Genomic DNA, 20,265 nt, shown 5'->3' with positions numbered 1-20,265 from the left:
TGCGCACTTCATTGCCAGTTTTCACCTGACTCAACAGACTGTGCGAATCATCAAATCTGAAAGTTGTATTCAAACGCCCCCTTAAACCAACGATGTTTTTCAACGTTGAATTTCCATAATGTGCAAAGTGTATTGAGTAATGAAGAAATGATGATATTCAAACCGTTAAATATTGTTTTTATTACAAATAAGATTACGTAATGAAAAAAATGGCATCTAACGGGGACTGCTTGAGTAATCTATTTATATCTGTTAAATTTTAAAAAGTTCAAAGTTCAAACATTCAAATTCGTATCTCATTTACAAAACGGATAACAAGAATTAACAAAGATCTCTATGAAGTATCCCCTCCGACTACTTCATTTATTTGAGACAGTTCGAAGTGGCATCCACATTATCATAAAACACTAGCACTTGCTACTAATGTATGGTGCCCAATCAGACAACATAACATTAACATCAATAAAAATACATACCTTCCTTAACTGTATACAGCCACACACCCGTGAAGGTCCGGGTAAGAACAGGTTTTCAGCAACCCATGCTTGCTGTGAAGGCGACTAACGGGATCGGGTGATCAGGCTCGGTGACTTGGTTGATGTATGTCATCGTTTCCCAATTGCGTAGATCAATGCTCATGATGTCAATCAGCGGATTATCTGGTCCAGACTCGAGCATTTACACATCGTCGTCATATAGATGGAATATTGGTGAGTTCCAACACTACAAGGTCTTAAAAGGTTCTCAGACGGGCCCAATTTATTCGGCTCAAGTATTGGCTCGTTACAGTTTCGATCAATGCTTTTTATATAAACCACTGATGTGCCTACCTCAGGCTTAATTATTTACATGTTTCTGTGGTATTGCTGTAATATAACTGACTTCAGCGCATACCAACACTCACTCACTTTTCACCTTGGAAACAAAGCCAACATGAAACTTGACACAAACCCAACTGACATGGATCAACACTTTCTTCACAGTTGAGTTTGTCATTATCCGTTGTTACAAGATGTCTTACTTGTAAATCGACTGGCAGCAGTACCAAATGAGTTTTACCAACGTTTTAATCATGATTGACTACATTCACCGTAAGACCTTTTCATAGACAACCAGTCTTGACTGACTTTGTAACAGAATCATCCTTTGTTCTTATATTGCTTTACAGATACGTCATCAAGACCAGACGTCTCTGGAGGATATCAACGATCGGGACTGAAGTTCCAGTTTCACCATCTCCATCATGATCAAGTACAACGCTTTACTACTGGTGGGGTTGTGCGTCACCTTGATCTTTATTTGCAACATATATTTGGAGCGGACAGTTGGCAACTTTTCACATGGTTTCCTGACTAAACCATTTCACTCGGGGAAGTTTGAAGATCTCAACCAGCCTTTGCTACATGTACGTCAGTGGAGCAATATTTCGAAAAGTGCAACAAGTATGAAAACTTCAACCGACACTTATAAGACTCTTCCAAATTCGTGCCCTTCGATATCGCCAAACCTTGGTAAGGGGACAAATGTTCAGGACAATAAAAGCAGGATCACGAGGGGTACATGGGGTTTTATGCGTCCCTTGTTCGGTTTAATACCACACGCCTCCGATTTGTGGGACGCATAACACCCCATGTACCCCGAGTTATCCTGCTACAACAGATTTATCTCACCGACATGTTTTAATATGACATTGTAAAATAATTCAAACAAAGTCAAAATGTATAGAAAACAGCTGAGGTTACCTTGCGCTCTTTCATGTGACTTCCATTGACTAGGAAAAAGCGTGGACTCTTTGCTTTGAAGCGTGGTATAAAATATTTATTCTGCCTCTCAGAAATCCACGGGCATCCTGACTTGCTCGTGGCGGGGTATAAGGCATTTATTCTTCCACTGAGAAATATATTCCCCTCCAAGACGGGATACACAGTATTTTATCAAGATCACGTGGACCAATAAGATCTCATCATTCAGACATGGGAGGTATGATAACTTTTCTCCGTCTCCGTTACAAATGTGAAATTTGCGGCATGTACAAGCATACATATCGTAGTACCACAGGTTGAAACATACATCTTACCCAATTTGGGTAGTGGGTTACTTCCTCGTGTAAACGCAAATAGTTGCCAAAGATCCTTCCCAAGTGGTGGTGGGGATTTCCTCTAGTGTAAGCATTAAACGTCGGTCGTAGGTCGAAACATGTGAAACGCGAGAACATTGCATTACCTTTAGTAATTAATGTTATGGATCAAGGAATTCATTTTTTTCTAAAAAATGTCGCGTGGTATAGTGGTGTACATAGTTGAACATCACATGTTTTGACATAACTGAACTTGGTTGTTTTCTTAGATTGCAAAATAAAGAAGCATATCCTATGCGCTATTGAAAAATTCACACGGTAGAAATGTCACTTGGCTCAAATACCCCATGCGAATATAAAGAAAGTCTTTCCTTATATACAATTACGTCCAGCACGTTTGGTAAGAAATTTAACAGATATACAAGAAAATGATTGAATGTTGAATCTTGTTCATCGAAGAAAAAAGACAATAGAAGTTGACTGACCAAGCAGTCACACCCGAGTGAACAATAAAGCGGCTGAGAAGTGAGTGAGCGTGCTGTAAGGAAGTTACATAAGAGAGATAGAAAAACTGCCCTGTAGAATGACGAAAACGTAAATGGGTTACAAGATCCCCGCCAGCATGAACAGATGGACCCGACTTTGGGTTTAGAGTGGGACAGGTGAACAGCTTGTCAGGGGTTTTGCCAACTGGGTTCCACATGGGTCCCAATAAATATTACCCATAATGTATGGAGGTTATCACGCGAGTTTTCTGATGGCAAGAATATATCATGTAATATGAATAACTATTGTCATTAGCGAACCTTGGTGAGCAAAATTTACATATTGTGTTTGTTCCTAATACATGATTTTTACCACCCAACAGCTAGCAAGAGTTATAGCCTCTTTATCATATAATGTTTTTCTTCAATCATATCGTCACAAACGGTTCTGAAATATTGCAAATTTTCCTGGAATGTGCGTAAGGACCCAGTCAATGAGGCATCACGTTCGTTTAAGAGTCAACCTAGTCATTACCTTGTTACTTCTATTGTGGGGTATTTTCCCAGGAATCCAAGGCACAGTTCCGATGATTGTTCGTTCGATTCCCAGATTCGACTGACAATGACCCTTGATTGGCACCACCTTACTTATGCTCGCGGGGTCAAGAAAACGTCTAAGAGCAATCCTGCTCTCACGTTAAACTGACATCCTGACTCGGTTATTTACAGACCGCCCTCATATAGCTGGAATATTGCTGAGTGCGGCATTTAACAACAAACAATCAAACAAAAACTATTATTAAACGCCTTCCAACAATGAGAAATTAAAGTTATATTTTCTATATATTTAGTTTTATTTATAAAATAACTGGATTAATAATTTAATCATTGTGTTGATTTCTTGTCTGTCATACAATGCACATGACGCCCTAACCTCGACTCAGTTCATGTAAATATAGTTACAACGTGTAATTAATATATATTTAATGTATGTTATCAATGTTTCTTGTCCCTGTTTTCGATCAGGAATGGAATCATGTTCATGTTGTTTCAGTAGGGAATATTACTGCACGGATGGAAGCTTTGCCGTTTCAGGAACTTGAAAGGCGCTACACAGAACTAAAACCCGGTGGTCGTTTCAACCCTGTTGGTTGTACGTCCCGTCACCGAGTGGCCATCATTGTACCCTATCGCGACCGAGAGTCCCATCTCAAGGTTCTCCTCAACAACCTTCATCCCATGTTGCAACGACAGCAACTAGATTACGGCATCTACGTTGTGGAACAGGTGAAACGTGTATTACAAACATTGCACATGTGTATCTGTTTTTCACTGTAGATACCGAAAAGGTATATGGAACCTTTAGGCTGATGTTGTATTACCACTTGTAACCTTGGTGGAAAGAATATTTCCAAATACCCCCCAAAAGGTATGCATTTCAAAATATAAGCCAGTACGTTTTCTCGAATCAAGTGGACCGACATTATTGTTTGAAAAACACGTGGTTGTTATTGTCGGTGAACGGGTAGAGGCTTTGAAAAAACATCAGTTTACCTTGAAAATCTGGATCTCTTTCATTGACCTTAATATTTACAAAGCCCAGTTTGGCCTATTTAGCGTTTGCTGGTATGAGGAACTTATCCACACTGTTTCTGTGACATACAATGACACCACATTGGAGTGATACCACACTCAGAGGCTCTGTAACCAGGAATCGAATGAATAATCCGGGAATCTTGTTTGGATGACCTTGGGCTCATTGTACATGTAACTTGATAATTAAAGACATCTTATAATATAAAGTGACATCTGGTGGTTTCAAAGAAATAACATTTAGAATGATGATGTTGGAACATTTTGGACATTACAGGCTTTACCAACCATTTTCAACAGAGCCATGTTAATGAACATTGGATACAAAGAAGCACTGAAGGACTATGGTTTTCAGTGCTTTATCTTCCACGATGTGGATCTCATTCCAGAGAATGACAAAAACCTGTATACATGTCCTGAGAATCCACTTCATTTGTCAGTTTCCATTGACAAGTTTCATTATAAGTAAGTATTTTATTGCTTTTTGGGTGGTTGAAGGCCACGTGATTGTCATGAAATTTGGAAGATTATCATATTTGGGTTGAAGTGGTAAGGTGGGTGAAAGTCAAGGTCAAGGTCGCTGGAATGGTCATTTGAAAGAAGTTACGCCTCTATGTGATCTGAACCAATAGCTAATGGTGGTGTAAAGTGTGTTGGTGCACCCATGTAACCAACTAGAAATAATCAAGTATGTCATTAAACCCGTAGTGTATATGTAACACTGCTCGGGGCATAGGACGTCCTCTTTGAAAGAAATTAAAGAACTGAATACAACTTTCTTATGAAGCTAGTCAGAGAAATGTGATACAGTTTAAATCGTCCATGAGATGTTTGTTTTTGTCCCAATCATGAAGTGCATACAACTTCTTGCTCATGAAGTAGAGAGGCATATGGCGTTCTAGTTTGAAACGCTAATGTACACGAATAGCGAGAGGACTGTGACTTTCAAGGTTTTGTTCACGGGTTTCCTCAGGCTGCAAGTTTTGTCATTTGACCGGAAGTGCATTTAGATTCCCCTTTATGTTAGCATGAAGCATGGTACTTAAACTGGTTTCAGGATGCCGTCATCTTCCCGAGGCAAGAGAGTTAACTGACTTTAAAAGTCCAGTTTCCACCTTTGCCGAAATAGGCTGGAATTACTGGGCTCGATCGTAGCGCCACCAGTGGCTATTACCAGTTATGTACCTTCTAAACCTCTCCTATGGACCAATCAGATTCCCCTTCACGTGTCACTTGTGTTTGCTTCACACAAAATGGTGGCGCCCAGTCAGGACAATTGGATCGATAATCAAGTACTATATTGTGATAAAACGGGTCTTACATTGCGAAATGCATCAAATCACGTGATCACCTTGATTAAAAACATGAAAAGATTTGGAAAATGTCTGCTGACAATGAGTTGGCGGTGCACATGCTTTGCAAATCCTGCGATCGACCGAAATCTGCACGACAGTTTACGAACCGGATTTCGAATTCGGTGCGCGATTTTGATTGGACTATGCATAGACTCGTTAGCCCAGCCAAAATGTAACTCCATAATACCAGCCTAGTTTGGCAAGTGCGGAAACTGGACTTTTAAAGTCAGTTAACTCTCTTGCCTCGGGAAGATGGATGCCGTATGCATGTATTTCTCGATCCGAATGGTATCAGATTGCAACTGCATGCTGTTATTCTCTAACGCCTTGCAAAGTTAATGCTTTTCACTATACATTCAAATAGGAGTCCAATTCGTCATTACTTGCTGGTGGATGTATTACTTACCAGGATGCAATGAAAATGAATTGTTAAACATGGTATTTTGTATGATAGTTTGTTTTTGAACAATGCACTCAGCAGTATTCAAGGTAAACCCGTGTTTGGTATTGCTATTATAACTTATCAGTAGGACGACAAACCTATGTTGCTGAGGGATTCCGATCTGGAATCGATGGCTAAACTTTTCCATTGAGTATGGAAAGGGTTTTGTCGTTTCTATTGCTTATACGTAGACATACATGTCTTGAACAGTAACAGACTGCTTTGTCCAGAGTCGAAACAGCCAGAATATTGCTGAGTGCGAGGCTATCCTGCAATGAAACAAACGTACGGTTATCTTGCAAAGCACTACCTCGAACATATATCATACACTTATCTTGCAAAGCACTCCCTCGAACATATATTATACACTTATAACGAAACATCTGAGCACATTTGAATTGTCAAGATGTACTATAGAACTAGTATGTATTTAATTACAATATTCTTTTTAACACAGACTTAATTATGAAAACGCATTTGGAGGGGTGACTGCTCTAACCAAAGAACACATGAATAAAGTCAATGGCTTCCCTAATAGATACTTTGGCTGGGGCAAGGAAGATGATGACATGTTGAAAAGGTAAGATTGTGGTATAATTTCAACACCAATGTTTCGTTAGATTCCCATAGATGTGCATGCATATTAGGCATACTAATCCAATTTGGAATCCCTTCGTTGTATATTATTTTTAATATCACGTCCAAGCCAAAAATGACCTTTTTTAGTCATACGCGAAATCGTAGACAGATTGGGTCCCCAACACACCCTGTTTGGGGTAAGAGCTGGCTTGGCTCGTGATACTGAGTAGCAGTGTCTAGGTTGTCGGGTTATAGCGTGTAAATTCTTGACTCCTATATGCACATATCAAGGCACTAAACATTCATGCACTGTGCTTGCCTGTCAAATATACATTTTTATATTTGATTATTTCTAGTTCCCTAAGACTTCTCTGATGCACTCCTTTAACAAGAGTGAAAAATAGTAACTCACAGATATACCCGGAGGAACAATATTCTTTTAGGCACTTGGTTTCTTGTTAAAAACGTTCCATCAAAGACAATACTTCCTGTCAACGCAAAGAGTAACTGCAGCTAGAATTAGAGTTTGATGGTGGACGTTGTGTGCGTTGTTCTATTCTCTTTGAAACGTTTTGAATCAGACAGATAAAACCTTATCATATTCACAGGTGTTCCTCTTGTCTCGGGAACGTTATGAAGTTGAATAAGTCCCTATTATCATAGAAATATACTAAGGCGCACATTGCATGGGTGTTTCATTTATCGTAACTGTCAAACTGTAGGTTTTGTGCATGCTTACAATATACATTATATGAAAGTCAACTTGCAGGCTATGTACATATAGGTTTTATGTATAAAAATGGATATCAAAATTCTACCATTAACTTTGAAAGAGGCCAGAGAGAAAAGGTCATCTGACAACTTCAGGTTAACCGAAGTTAAGCCACCCTTGTAGACGGCCTGGACCTATGCATCCTTATTTAGGATTAGTGAACTTGAAATTGTGCATAATATAGGGTGGAGAATGGGCATCGATAAGACACATTGGTTTTGTCCATTTTGGAACTTACATGTACTTGAAAAGAAAATTCATTTTGTATTGATATGTTTCGCATATGTAAATATTCGTTCTAAATATTTCCCATTTTTCAATGACCATACTTATGCTAATCGAAGCGATAGTTTTATAACACTGCTGCAATTCTCCGATGTTATCAATCTAAAACATTTCGTAAATTACATTAAAGATGCAGTCAATCTCCGATCTTTACAATTGTAAATATTTGCTGTTGCACCTTCATTGTATTGATTGAACCTGGGACTGAGGCCTCAATACTGAAACAGATGATTTATTGAAGTCTACATTGGATTGCCGCATATTTCCGCATCAAATCATCATGCAGGGATTGCAAACAGCATAGATGATCGGATTAAAGTTAACACTGATATGGAGACTTACGAATCGTCAATAAGATTCTTGCAGTGTTCTCATTATGTCGTTCACTTGATTTCTTTTTCCAGAATTAAAAAAGGTGGTTTGGTAATGTCTCGCCCCGCAGCAACCGTTGCTCGATACAGGATGATAAAACACAATAGAGACGCAACAAATCCACTGAACAAATCTCGGTAGGTTGTAAAGGAAGGGCTCACTTGGGATGTTCACACTCTATCAGAATGGGAAATTATGTATGTAAAGCTGAGTGGAATCCTGGTTGGAACGAGTCTCCAGCCAACTATGTACCACGACGACGTTGATCGTTGCTCTTCATATAAATCCCTGTATTGCTAGGTCCACTTGGATTAGTTTATTTATAGGTCGCCGTCATAAAAGCTGGACTATTGCTGCTTATGGTGTTAAATAAAAAGTTATTTCATCCAAATCTTAAACTAACTACGAATAAACGCGAATCAGTTACTACTCAACTGTATAACGTTTCTAATGTATCGTATCCATTTACATACTAATTGATCCCAGGAATGATGTGACACGGAACCAGTAAACAAATATTGGTATCAGGCATTTAGAAGTGATACACATAAGGATGAGAATTTATGGATGTCAACTTCTTTATAATGAGAAACACAACGTTTCGGAGTATATGCTTACCCCTTCATCGAACGAATAACCTTAATATATTAAATATTGGTATGTTGTAACTAAATAATTAAGTTTTGAGCTCAGATTTGCAATTAGTATTTTTAACAAAGCATATATTACGGTATATTTTCAAATAGTCTACATGTTATACGTGTCGCATGCTATTCACTTCTTCTAGTTCTCTTGAGGCGCGAGCTTCGTTTGTATTTTAATTCTGTATTGTGTATGTTCAATGTATATATATTTTATTGTATTGTGATGCAATTGCATGACGAAGGAAGTTTTGGGGGGAGGGTGCAAGAGGAAAGGTGTGGTCCAAACGGCTGAGCTCATTGTGGATGCATGATTATTATTATCAATTAGTCTGCTGATTGAAACTGGAAGTGAGTGAATGAGTATGGTTTCAGTCCCGCGCTTTCAGTAATATTCCAGCAATATCACGACAGGGGACACTAGAAATGGGCTTCACACATTGTACCCATGTCGGGAATCGAACCCGGGTCTTCGGCGCTACGAGCGAACGCTTTAACCACCAGGCTATCCGACCGCCCCTGTAACTGGAAGTGAAGTGGAATAAACGTGCTATTGTATTCTGTGTTTCCAGGATCATTTCATGAAAATGCGCCAATCAGAATGATGCTTGTACTGGAGCAGTTGAGCTGCCTGCGCGATATTACTGGAATATTGCTAACAGATCAAACTCTGTCACTAACTCAGTCATAAGACACATATATAAAGTACATGTATCTTACACTTGATCTTTTTCAGATTTAAACTTTTTAACCAGGCAGAAAAAGTCATGACAAACGATGGACTAAATACACTCAGTTATAATGTTTTGCAAAGGGAGTATAAAAAACTGTACACCTGGGTCTATGTACAAGTTGATGACAAACATGAGGTGAGGATGTGTTAATTTTTCTTTTCAACATTACGTAGTTGTTCATGTCCATGTCTTTTAATTCCATGTTCACATTCGTTCCCAGTAACCTATACTTGTCCGGGAGCCTATAAGGCGACTATACGAAATCGGGCACATATCAGGCTCAGTGATTTGTTTGATTGTGTATCATCTTAGTCGATCGTGGAACGTTGCTGATAATATTGACCACTGGTTTGAATGGTCCTGACTTTTATTTGTAGGCCGTGTCATAGTGCTGCATGTGTCAAACTGAAAGAATAAGAACTACATGTGTATGTCCACTGCAGATATAGCTAATTATAAACATTGTTTGACGAGCTGTTGATTATGATTAAGTCCTTTTCGTTTACAGATTTAAACGCCATGGACAAATACCAGTTTCACAAACAACAACTTATACAGAGCATTTGGAAGTCAGGCCATTCGACCTGGTGATTGTCCAAGAAGGTTACATAAAACGTAGTCATTAATAATAAGGAAGTATTATTTTTACCATTAAAGATACATGTCTTCAATGTTCGGCGCACCTTTAAAATAGACGGCGTAATGCGAACACGTTTTGCTTACAAAGGAGATTACTTTTCATTCGAAATGATATTTGGCAGTGGGGGTAGCCTAGTGGTCAAAGCGTTCGCCTGTTATACCGAAGACCCGGGTTCTATTCCCCACATGGGTACAATGTGTGAAGCCCATTTCTGGTGTCCCCCGGCGTGATATGGCTGAGATATTGCTGAAAGCTAAACTCACTTAATCACTCGAAATGATATTATGCAACTTTGCACTTAACATGAGCTGCTGTCGGCATTGATATATAAAAAACCCGTTATATATTTCAGGATTGACTATAATTTTCGGTTCATGAATCGAAACACCAAAGTGCAAACTGGTAGAAAATACACGCGATAGCTAAGCAACTAAAATAGTTCGAGTGTGGACGTGGTCGAAATTCTTTCGATTCATCGCGTGTGGAACACAGAAAGCAGTAATTGTTGGAAAGCACAAAGAACTTATTGGAAGGAATTGTTGACAGTTACTGAATGTCGTATATGTTTTTTTATCCTGAACAAATGAATGTAACAGTGCCTGAGAATGTGTCAGTGACTAAAATAATAATGATGATAAAATAATAAATACATTTTGAGAAAATATAACCACACATTTTAGTGATCTTTTCATGATATTTGACGTGAAGCTGCTTCTCAAGTCAAGTCAAGTCAAGTCAAAGTTTATTTATACGGCTCAGGCCGGATACAAATGTAACATAGCATACATCCAAGCGCACAATGCGCGGCCAAACAGTTCAGATTAAACAAGACAGGAGACGTGCTCCCCTACCAATCCCGACCCACCCATCCCACTAGTTGCCCAAGTGCATACATAATTACACAAATATTTGCATATCTTTATTAAAAACGTTTGGCCATGGCAGAATAGCAATGTTACTGTTGCCCCACAACACATTTCGTCTCTGCTTTTGCACAAAGGGTAGAACATTATTCTGAAAGCATATTCCATTCATATCGTCATTAGCAATGATGAGTCGTGTTCTCCCATGAGTTGTGATGCCACCCAATACCACTTCATTTACTCCCCAAACAGACGACGTTGAGTAACGCATACGTCGGTAAAACGTTTATCTGGACGTCTGTACACCCTTGCACGACAATCAGAGTTGTCCAGATGAAACTTGGACTCATCTGTGAGCAGATGACTGTCCCAGTCTTTTGTCTGAACCTGAGAGGCTGTCTTCACCAAGCTATGGTGCTACAGGGTGACGTGGAAGCAAAATTGGGCGTATCGCTGGACATAGGGGCCGGATGTTGTGCTCCTGCAAGCGGTTGCATACGATTATGCCATTAATTGGTCTGCTTTAAATGTGGCAGTTTGGTATCGATTCCGTAGATGTACCAACCAAATATGGTTGTCTTGTTTACCTAACGTCACACTGGTACGGTCTGCCCATGGTAAGTCATGAATGTTGCTCTGCTGTAGATTACGTCTCCAAATTGTGCCTCGAAGAACATTATAATGTCTTGAAACTTCGTTTTGCGCCATTCCTGTTTGCTGAATACCAACGGCGCATAGACTTTGATTTTCACCAAGCATTGGCATTGTGTAAGCGTTATTTACAGTTCTGTTCACATGCTGCTCCCAATAAACACGAAAACATCCAAAGTGCATAAATTGTGAATCACCGCATAAAAGAAGAGATGTATTCATGAACATGTATTGAAAGCTGCATTATTTAATTTAAGAATAAATTGATTTTTATTGAACTGTATTTTAAGTCACATTTTCCCGTTGGTATATATAATGAATATCGACCGAGTTCGCCATTTCTGCACAGTTACTTGTTTTAGGATATCGCTTCTTGAAGTGAGCTGTATATTGTTGTCGCATTATATCAATGAACCCATCCTAGAGGGTGTATATTTCTTGTATAAATGGATGGGTTAAACAAAGTGAAAACATGTTTGAGGAAAAGTGAATGTTGGTCAGGTCCATTCATCATTACCCGTCGATTCATGTGTTCTCAGGAAAATCAGATCTGTTTGGGAAAGAAAGCAAATCATCATTATCATTTGTAATTTTGCAACAGATGGTGGAACTTGCTTTTACCACATTTCACATATCGAACTTGAAAAAAATACTGAGTGTCCTCACCTTCTATTTATCTTCACATAGATCCAGGTGTACAGTTTTCTGTACTCCTTTTTCAGTAATTCATAGCTAAGTGAATTTAGTCCATCGGTTTTCATGCCTTTGGCAACCTGTTTTATAATTTTTACTCTGAAAATAAAAAAGCATGAAATATTCATAGCCCCATCGCAATAACAAGTCAGGAAATAGTGGCCGGTTAGTTATGGGAATGTGTCATCGACATAGTGAGTGAGTGAGTGAGTTGGGTTTAACGCCGCTTTTAACACAGCCGTAGACAACTGGGCCACCCACGCTCCCTCATCGACATAGAGGGTGATTTATTATCAAACACAGAATTAGATGCATCAAGTTCATCAACCTAAATTATTCCGTTGCTCTTTGTTGAGTCTATTTCACTACCAGGCTGAATTGTTTGAAAAGTCACACATGAGTGAGGCAAACAATGAGTTTATGTGTGGTCTTTACTTTTCTCATGATTTACCAAAACAAAAAGTATAGAGCACATGTACATGACATAAAGATAATAAATTATCTTATTCAAAAGAAACAGTTTGACAAGACTCAATAATGAAAGACAGGACACAAAAACCCAATTACAAAGTCCTTAAATATGTTGCATGAAATCAATCCAATTTTCATACTTATTCTGTCATACAGGTCCATGAGGTTTCGTTTCAATATCTTCCATAGGTTTGTTTCTTACAAGTATTTCCATATCTCAAGTAGTTCTTTTTTACCATTCTTACTATGTCTGATCGAAAAAAGACAGATAGTAGATAGTTTTTCAAGTTGACTAAGATGCAGCAATACTTTATGCAGAGTTGTTTGTTTGTTGTTAAACGTCGCACTGAGCAATATTCCAGCTATATGACGGCGGTCTGTAAATAATCGAGTATGGAGCAGACAATCCAGTGATTGACATAATGAGCCTCGATGCACGCAATTTGGATCGATGACATCCATCAACCAAGTCAGCGAGCCTGACCACCCGATCCCGTTAGTCGGCAAGCATAGTCGCCTTTCACGGCAAGCATGGGTTGCTGAAGACCTGTTCTACCCCGGAATCTTCACGCGTCTCAAACTCTACAGACAAACTTATCATCATAGTTCACCCAACTTGGGATTCAAACGCAACTGACCCGTGAAGATCCGGGGGAGAATAGGTCTTCAGCAACCCATGCTTGCCATAAAAGCCGACTATGCTTGTCGTAAGAGGCGACTAACGGGATCATCTTACGATCATTGGTGGTCATAAAATCTACTGTAATACTTCACTTCCGGTTGTGTCGTGTTCCCAGTTCGTAATTATCATACAGCTATTATCTCTTACAATGTTTGAAATTTTAAGTTAACCTCCGAGCATCCACAACTTTTGTTGAGAGCATATGTGAATTGCTTCCTCACAGAACATTTGTGAACGAATCCTTCGAAATGGAGTCTCGTGACATTCTCGCTGGAGATATAGAGAATCTCACCCGAGTGTCTTTTGATATCAAATATATCAACACGAGTTGATAAAAGTGGGAAAACTCCGAGGCTTGCTTTTATCAACGAGTGTTGATATATTTGATATCAAAAGACATGAGGGTGAGATTTTATTTATCATCCAACATCATTCTTCCAACTTTTTTCAGTTTGTAGAAAGTAATAAACAGTGTCTTAAGTATAAAAAGTACTGCTAACAGCTTCAGTAGCAGAGCCATTAGTGATGTCATTTGATTGTGACGCCATGGTAACCAATGACGTCACAATGGTCTGCAAAGCATTGTGATGCAATTTCATTGCAGCGATATCTACAGTATAGATATCGCTTGATCTCACCCAAGCGATATCTCCTGTGGGAGCCAGTTTTGGATGATAAATGAATTTGCCCATTTGACCTCAACCTTCAAGATTTTCAGCAAACAATTTCTGACAGATCAGTTTCAAATCACTGGCCTTTCAAGTTTTGTAGAAGAAGATTTATGAATAGATAAAAACAAAAAATCAAAGATGCGTATCTGGCGGCGATACTGAAATTCAAAAGTGATACCTTGAACAAACTTGCACCCCCTTATAGCAACAAACATCCAGAAAAATTTCAGCTGAATCCATCAGCCAAAACGTCAAAAACGGACAAATTGGCCTTTCGGCCCAGTTGAGATAAAAACTGGTAGCGGAACCAATTCAGTATGGGATGAGAATTACGCAAGCATACACAGGAAATGTGGTCTGTTGTACATGTAAAGGTCGGTGCACGAAAAGTGTTTCCCCTTGTCATGTTTACTATTGCCTAAAATTCCGCCACTGATCTGATTGCTACATACTCACGAACCAACGCCAGTTATCTTACCGAACCAATCAACATAGCGGCTTATATCCAACCAGTACTGCTCAGTCACGGGAATAAAACAGGCAATTACAATGGAAAAGTTACATAAACGTACGTTTGAACATCTCTTTTGAATTTCTCAAGGCGAAGTGGGTGTATGTTCTACAGACCAGGCGCAGCAGCCAAAAATGTACTGTCAACCATTCAGGTTGTGTTCTGATCTCACGGATCTTGCTGATTGGTAAAGGATGATGATATACTTCAGGTATTGTGGTTCTTGTCATTTAAAATACGAGGACACCCTTACACTGAGTGGTTACCTTTTGCTGTAATATTATGTTTTTTTCATATTTCAGTAAGATCGTCGATAAAACATTCTAATAACTTATCTCATCACCTTCAACTTACCGATCCTTGTTTACTGGATTTGTTTCGTCTCGCTTGTGTAATATACTTCTGTACCGAGCAACTTCTGCTGGTGGTCTACTAAATGTTAATCCACTGTATCTAACTCTGAAAAAAGAAATCATTATGTAAAATGTTCGGGGATGTTGTAAGTTTGCACCGTACAGTTTGCATGCCAGTGTGAAAGGGACGTTATAATATAACAAGCAAGAAATACCCAAATACTGCACAAACGTATTGCTCATATATTTTCATAATATAACTATGGGGATTCGAACTCACTCTTACTTCCTCAGCGACCAAAGTCATTATCTGTTTGCATTCCACCTTATAAAACAACATTGCACGGAGGCGCTTAAGGAAGATATTTTTTTAAATTTTAAAACACCATATAAGTTTGTAATATCTGATTTGACAAACACTATGAATGCAATGAAGCATTTCTATTCATATTAAACCACGACCTTACCTTTTCAACATGTCGTCATCTTCCAGACCCCAGCCAAAGTATCTATTAGAGAAGCCATTGACTTTGTTCATGTGTTCCTTGGTAAGTGCGAGCACTCCGCCAAATGCGCCGTTATAGAACAGTCTGTGCGAACGAATATTATAATCAAATAATCAGACTATATGGTAATTGACCAGCTCTTATTTTCTGTGACGAGTAGGGATGATGGAGTTAAGTGAGATAACATCTTCTATGATGTTATGACACTGAAACCGTGGATGCATGATGCCACCACCTCTTTCCAAGGTCAGCTTGATCAAAGTCTGGATTTTAACCTTGCCATTTCAAGCCTACTTTTATGTGCTAAAATATATGAGGACTGTTGCACATATCGATAGTCCAATATCAATGACCGTCTTACAAAATCAACATCCATGTTACAAGAGTTAATCGAAGACAAATATTTTCGAACTTCTACAAAGTTTCAATCAACTCATGATCACTTAAGAACTTTTATAAACTTGACTGCAAACTTCATTATTTTTTAACTCGAAGAACTGAACGGTTATCCCCAGCCTCTTATTGTAAGATTGATTGCTTGGTTTGATGTTTAACGCTGCACTCAGCAATATTCCAGCTATTTGACAGCGGTCTGTAAATAATCGAGTCTGGACCAGACAATCCAGTGATTAATATCATGAACATCGATCCACGCACTTGGGATCGATGACATGCATCAACCAAGTCAGCGAGCCTGACCACCCGACCCCTTTAGTCGCCTCTTACGACAAACATAGACGCCTTTTACGGCAAGCATGGGTTGCGGAAGACCTATTCTACCCCGGATTTTTACTGTGGTAATCAGTAATTATGTTTGTCAGAGATTGCGTAACAAGATGATCTCTATTATTGAGTAAATTGCGCAAATATGTCGGAACAATATACTGCTTTCACAAGATGAAGAGCTTCTGATAAAAGACCCAGGGCAAAACAACTATGGGTTGCTTCAGGTGAAATCCGTTCCAGGACACACCAAATTATCAGAAACGCCAGCATCATGTCGAAAAATCTTAAAACTTACCAGTTCCCAATTCTGAATTCCTGTAGCAACAATTTCTTAATGAGCATTCTGTGTATATGATGTATATATGTTGCATGTATAGTGCCTGTGCACAGTTAAACTGAAACTTCGGCGCAATATAAACAGATTAGATTGGAGATTGATAATTTGGCTGATTGATTGTCATCGTATCCCAACGTTGTGTGACTTTCAAATGATATCAACCACTGTTTTTTATTTACAGGGCGCCATGATAAAGCTGGAATATTACTGACTTCGGCGTTGTGAATGGTGTGACCATCGTATATTATGATTGGGGATGTCGTTGTCGATTGTCGTGCGATATGGCCGCCAGGGCAGCAGGTTCCGACAGAACCAACTGTTTTTTCTAAGCCATGATTAATGGTCAACTAGATTTCAAACCCCTTGGCCGAGCGTCTAAGATAAGGTTCGAGTAACCTGAGGGGACAGACGGTTTTGTTGTCTTGCTGTGCTTGCAAGGTCTGCGTTTGCCTATATGGTCACAATCACTTTCCCCACATGTATGGTTATTGGAATGTAGGTGGATAATTGGTCAGTCCAAAACAGGATTGAATCGCCATGTCGCTGATTGCTACATCTTCCTTTTTAACAAAAGCAATGGTCCAAAGCATTCCATGCTTATCGTAATGATCCTAATCGGGGCGAATCTGGATTGGAACCCACAAGGGGTTTCTGTCACTCCTTAATGGAGGCATCAAAGTACAGCAAATTGCTGTACCGTAAACATGTTAATTCATAAATGAAAAATAACTCTTCAACGCGAATATTGACGTGTTTAGTTTATGTCACGAACACATTAACTGTAATGCAAAGACTGACTCTGTTGAAAATGCATAGATCCCAGATTCGTTTCGTCATGTAGATAAATGCGTATATATGTCTTATTCCCAATTTTGTGTTGATGTAGTTGTTTATAACCAGCCAACTTGTACTGTTTGCAGCATTTCAACTGGTAGTCTGAACGCTTCTGGAACCATATGACTACACATTATGTTTAAAAATAAACCACCCCGCGTCTCTACCAAATACAACCATAATTTTAAACATGATTTATTCAATTTGAAAATGCAAAGAATGAGCAATACAAGCAAAACTGATCAACTCATTTTGATTTATGCTCAGGAAATAGAAAACGAGAGGCGGACCGACTGACAGACAGATGGGTGTCTGACAGTTACATGTATATATCCTCCATTAGTCTTTATTGTAATCTAATTACACCACCGTCTGTCATACTCTCTGCCAGTACGGTTGGCGTTGGTATTTATTTCAGCAGCAAGTGCAGCAACTTAATAATACACAGGTTCAGTCTAATGACATTAAGATTTTCCAATCCATATTTTTTAACTGTGAGTGAACTCTTATTTTGGATATTGAAACGGGAGGACAGTCGGACGGGAATATTGACATGCTGATAGTTTAAGCTATTTTTTTCAGAACGGTTTTTCTGCGTTTACTTTCCTATCACCATTAACAGTGGGTCGGTCGAAATAAAATGTGCTGCCATTTTATTGGTTTGAGCACTGTTTGACATTGTTCTTCTGACTTTCAAAGAGTATCTGGGTTTGATTTCATTGTGTATGTTTATTCAGTTGATCGGAATGTTTAATTTTTATTCAAATACCAGTGTACTTAATAGACACAAGGATCGGTCTGGTATTGAAAAATAAAGTTTTAATTGTCATATATAGTATCCTTATTTTGCCTTGGTCACGGACGCGTAAACAAGAAAAATTGGTGTCGCCTCGGATTTATTGAAAAAGAACTAAACTTATTAACCGAAGGCAATCTGTGACATATGACGTGTAATGTTGAAACAATACAATGAAGACACGTTTTTAAGAAATAGGTTGCCCGTGCCAGTCTATTGTTACACCAGGAATCAAACAAGGACCATGTACATGACAAGCGATCGCATTAACCTCTAGACCATTTCACCACCGATACTTACTTGTAATTATGCTTGTCAGTAGCAACTGCCATATGACGTGGATTCACAGGACAAGTATATAGGTTATTGTCATTCTCGGGGATGAGATCCACATCGTGGAAAATAACACACTGGAAGTCAAAGTCCTTTAATGCCTCTGTGTATCCTACGTTCATCATTGTGGCTTTGTTGAATGTGACTGGCAAAGCCTGCAATATGGATATTCCCAATTCAATTCAAACAGCATCAGTTACATAAACTATATATATCATTATTGGTATTGGTGTGTTTTAATAATATTTTATGTATACTGTGAATCCCTAGGTGGCTCGTTCCATTCCTGTTTGGATTCATTATTTAATTGACCAGAGTAATTACTCCTTGTGTTTTTTTATGTCCCTAATCGTAATCGTCTAGAATGTTGAATTTGATTTTTATCCATGTGTGTCCAAGAGCGTGAGTTTCCTCATAGATATTTGAAATAATTTTACCTGTTCCACGACGTAGATGCCGTAATCTAGTTGCTGTCGTTGCAACATGGGATGAAGGTTGTTGAGGAGAACCTTGAGATGGGACTCTCGGTCGCGATAGGGCACAATAATGGCCACTCGGTGACGAGCTATGCAACCCAGAGGTGTGAATCGACCACCAAGATTTAGTTCTGTATGTTGCCTTTCCAGTTCCTCAAAAGACAAAGCTTTCATCCGTGGTGAAATAGCCCCCACTGAAACATTCATCTGCATGATACATGTCCTGATAAAACAAACCGGTCGTCTTAAAGTTAAGTTTACCATCTATTTTTAAATGTCTTTTTTATTCTAGGACAAGGCTTTGTAACAGTTCAATTTTTAAAACTTTGACATTGTTACATCCCTGTGTGATCAGAGCAATCATCATTTATCAGTTTGATAAACAGTTCTTTCAGGAGAATTAAAACGAAGTGTTATGAAATACACAGTATAAATAACATTTGCAAGAGCTATCAATTAACCCGAGCATTGATTCCCTTGAAGTTTTGATCCCCATGGATACTGTAAATGTAACCTGCTTTAAAGTATATGTAGATTTCATATTTCGACTAATGCTGTTTTGCATTTCTCGACAATATTGAGTTTCTAAGTATTGCCTATCAAACATTTCAAAGTTGATCATACATGTGTTATAAACTGCTGGTGCCAAACACCGTTGACAAGGGTGAACTCATCATTGAGCCTGCACTGAGTAACCAAATTCTCTATTCGTTTCTCGAAACTATCTCTTTAGTTTGTCGACTGTACAACATTTTTTCATAACCTGGGGGTTATTTCAACATAATAAGAAAAAACAACAATTTGATTTGCCTTAATTATTTATCCACTTACGTAGGTTTTGAGGTATCAAAGGACAGCGATTTTGAACTGTTTGTCCCAACCAGATGTAGGAAGAGGTCATGAAAGCCAAGAACATACCAACCAGTAGTATGCCCTTGTACTTGACCATGCTGACAAACTGTGGAAATGTTAATCGTTATAGGTCCAGTTGTAATTATCCAGACACAACAGCTGTGGACTACCTGGAATGCAGTAAAATATTGTTTGAAGAATGGATAGAGATTACTACACGAGTGTACATGTCTTTCAGCTGCAATTTATGTTACGAGTCAAAACGTGTCTGTGGAGCGAAGGCGAGATGTATACGTTTAAAAACAAAGTGAGTTTAAAGATAAACGATATCTGTGAGACACGAGAGCAGTAATATGTTTGTTACACACCCTATATACAATAGCTCTATGTTAGCATCGAAGCGATGCATATTTTGTCTATTCTCATGATGGCCGCAGTGGCGCTTCCTACACAACACAATCTGGGTTACTGCTTACTATTCATACTTACCGTGACCCTCCACAGACAGTTTCAGCTATATCTCTATGATTTTTTC

At 38.8% G+C, this 20,265-nt stretch overlaps 2 protein-coding genes across 2 annotated transcripts; one reads left to right on the top strand and one right to left on the bottom strand.

Moving 5' to 3' along the window:
• Positions 1–1,243: 1,243 nt before the first annotated feature.
• Positions 1,244–9,724, top strand: LOC139475336 (beta-1,4-N-acetylgalactosaminyltransferase bre-4-like). Its single transcript, XM_071258560.1, has 7 exons — positions 1,244–1,511; positions 3,617–3,849; positions 4,433–4,620; positions 6,410–6,532; positions 7,993–8,097; positions 9,338–9,470; positions 9,713–9,724. Exons 1-7 carry the CDS (start codon positions 1,244–1,246, stop codon positions 9,722–9,724), a joined length of 1,062 nt encoding a protein of 353 aa, XP_071114661.1.
• Positions 9,725–12,014: 2,290 nt separating this feature from the next.
• On the bottom strand, positions 12,015–19,827 carry LOC139475833 (beta-1,4-N-acetylgalactosaminyltransferase bre-4-like). Its single transcript, XM_071259033.1, has 7 exons — positions 19,710–19,827; positions 18,840–19,072; positions 18,370–18,557; positions 15,338–15,460; positions 14,872–14,976; positions 12,156–12,281; positions 12,015–12,039 (listed from the first exon to the last, which is right to left on the bottom strand). Exons 1-7 carry the CDS (start codon positions 19,825–19,827, stop codon positions 12,015–12,017), a joined length of 918 nt encoding a protein of 305 aa, XP_071115134.1.
• Positions 19,828–20,265: the final 438 nt, after the last annotated feature.

This window comes from Haliotis cracherodii, unplaced genomic scaffold, assembly GCF_022045235.1.
Source record: "Haliotis cracherodii isolate W230 unplaced genomic scaffold, xgHalCrac1.p SCAF_3, whole genome shotgun sequence".
NCBI classification, from domain to species: Eukaryota; Metazoa; Mollusca; class Gastropoda; order Lepetellida; family Haliotidae; genus Haliotis; species Haliotis cracherodii.
The sequence above is the reverse complement of the archived record's forward strand: the minus strand, read 5'-3'. Positions and strand labels throughout refer to the sequence as shown.

Excerpts from the sequence above, each read along its gene's own strand:
- LOC139475336 (XM_071258560.1), top strand. The coding sequence starts at position 1,244 with ATGATCAAGTACAACGCTTTACTACTGGTGGGGTTGTGCGTCACCTTG. Across the intron at positions 1,512-3,616 it reads TTCGATATCGCCAAACCTTG|TAGGGAATATTACTGCACGG; the intron begins GTAAGGGGACAA and ends ATGTTGTTTCAG. Across the intron at positions 6,533-7,992 it reads GATGATGACATGTTGAAAAG|AATTAAAAAAGGTGGTTTGG; the intron begins GTAAGATTGTGG and ends TTCTTTTTCCAG.
- LOC139475833 (XM_071259033.1), bottom strand. The coding sequence starts at position 19,827 with ATGGTCAAGTACAAGGGCATACTACTGGTTGGTATGTTCTTGGCTTTC. Across the intron at positions 18,558-18,839 it reads GCATCTACGTCGTGGAACAG|GCTTTGCCAGTCACATTCAA; the intron begins GTAAAATTATTT and ends TCCATATTGCAG. Across the intron at positions 15,461-18,369 it reads ACTGACAAGCATAATTACAA|ACTGTTCTATAACGGCGCAT; the intron begins GTAAGTATCGGT and ends TCGTTCGCACAG.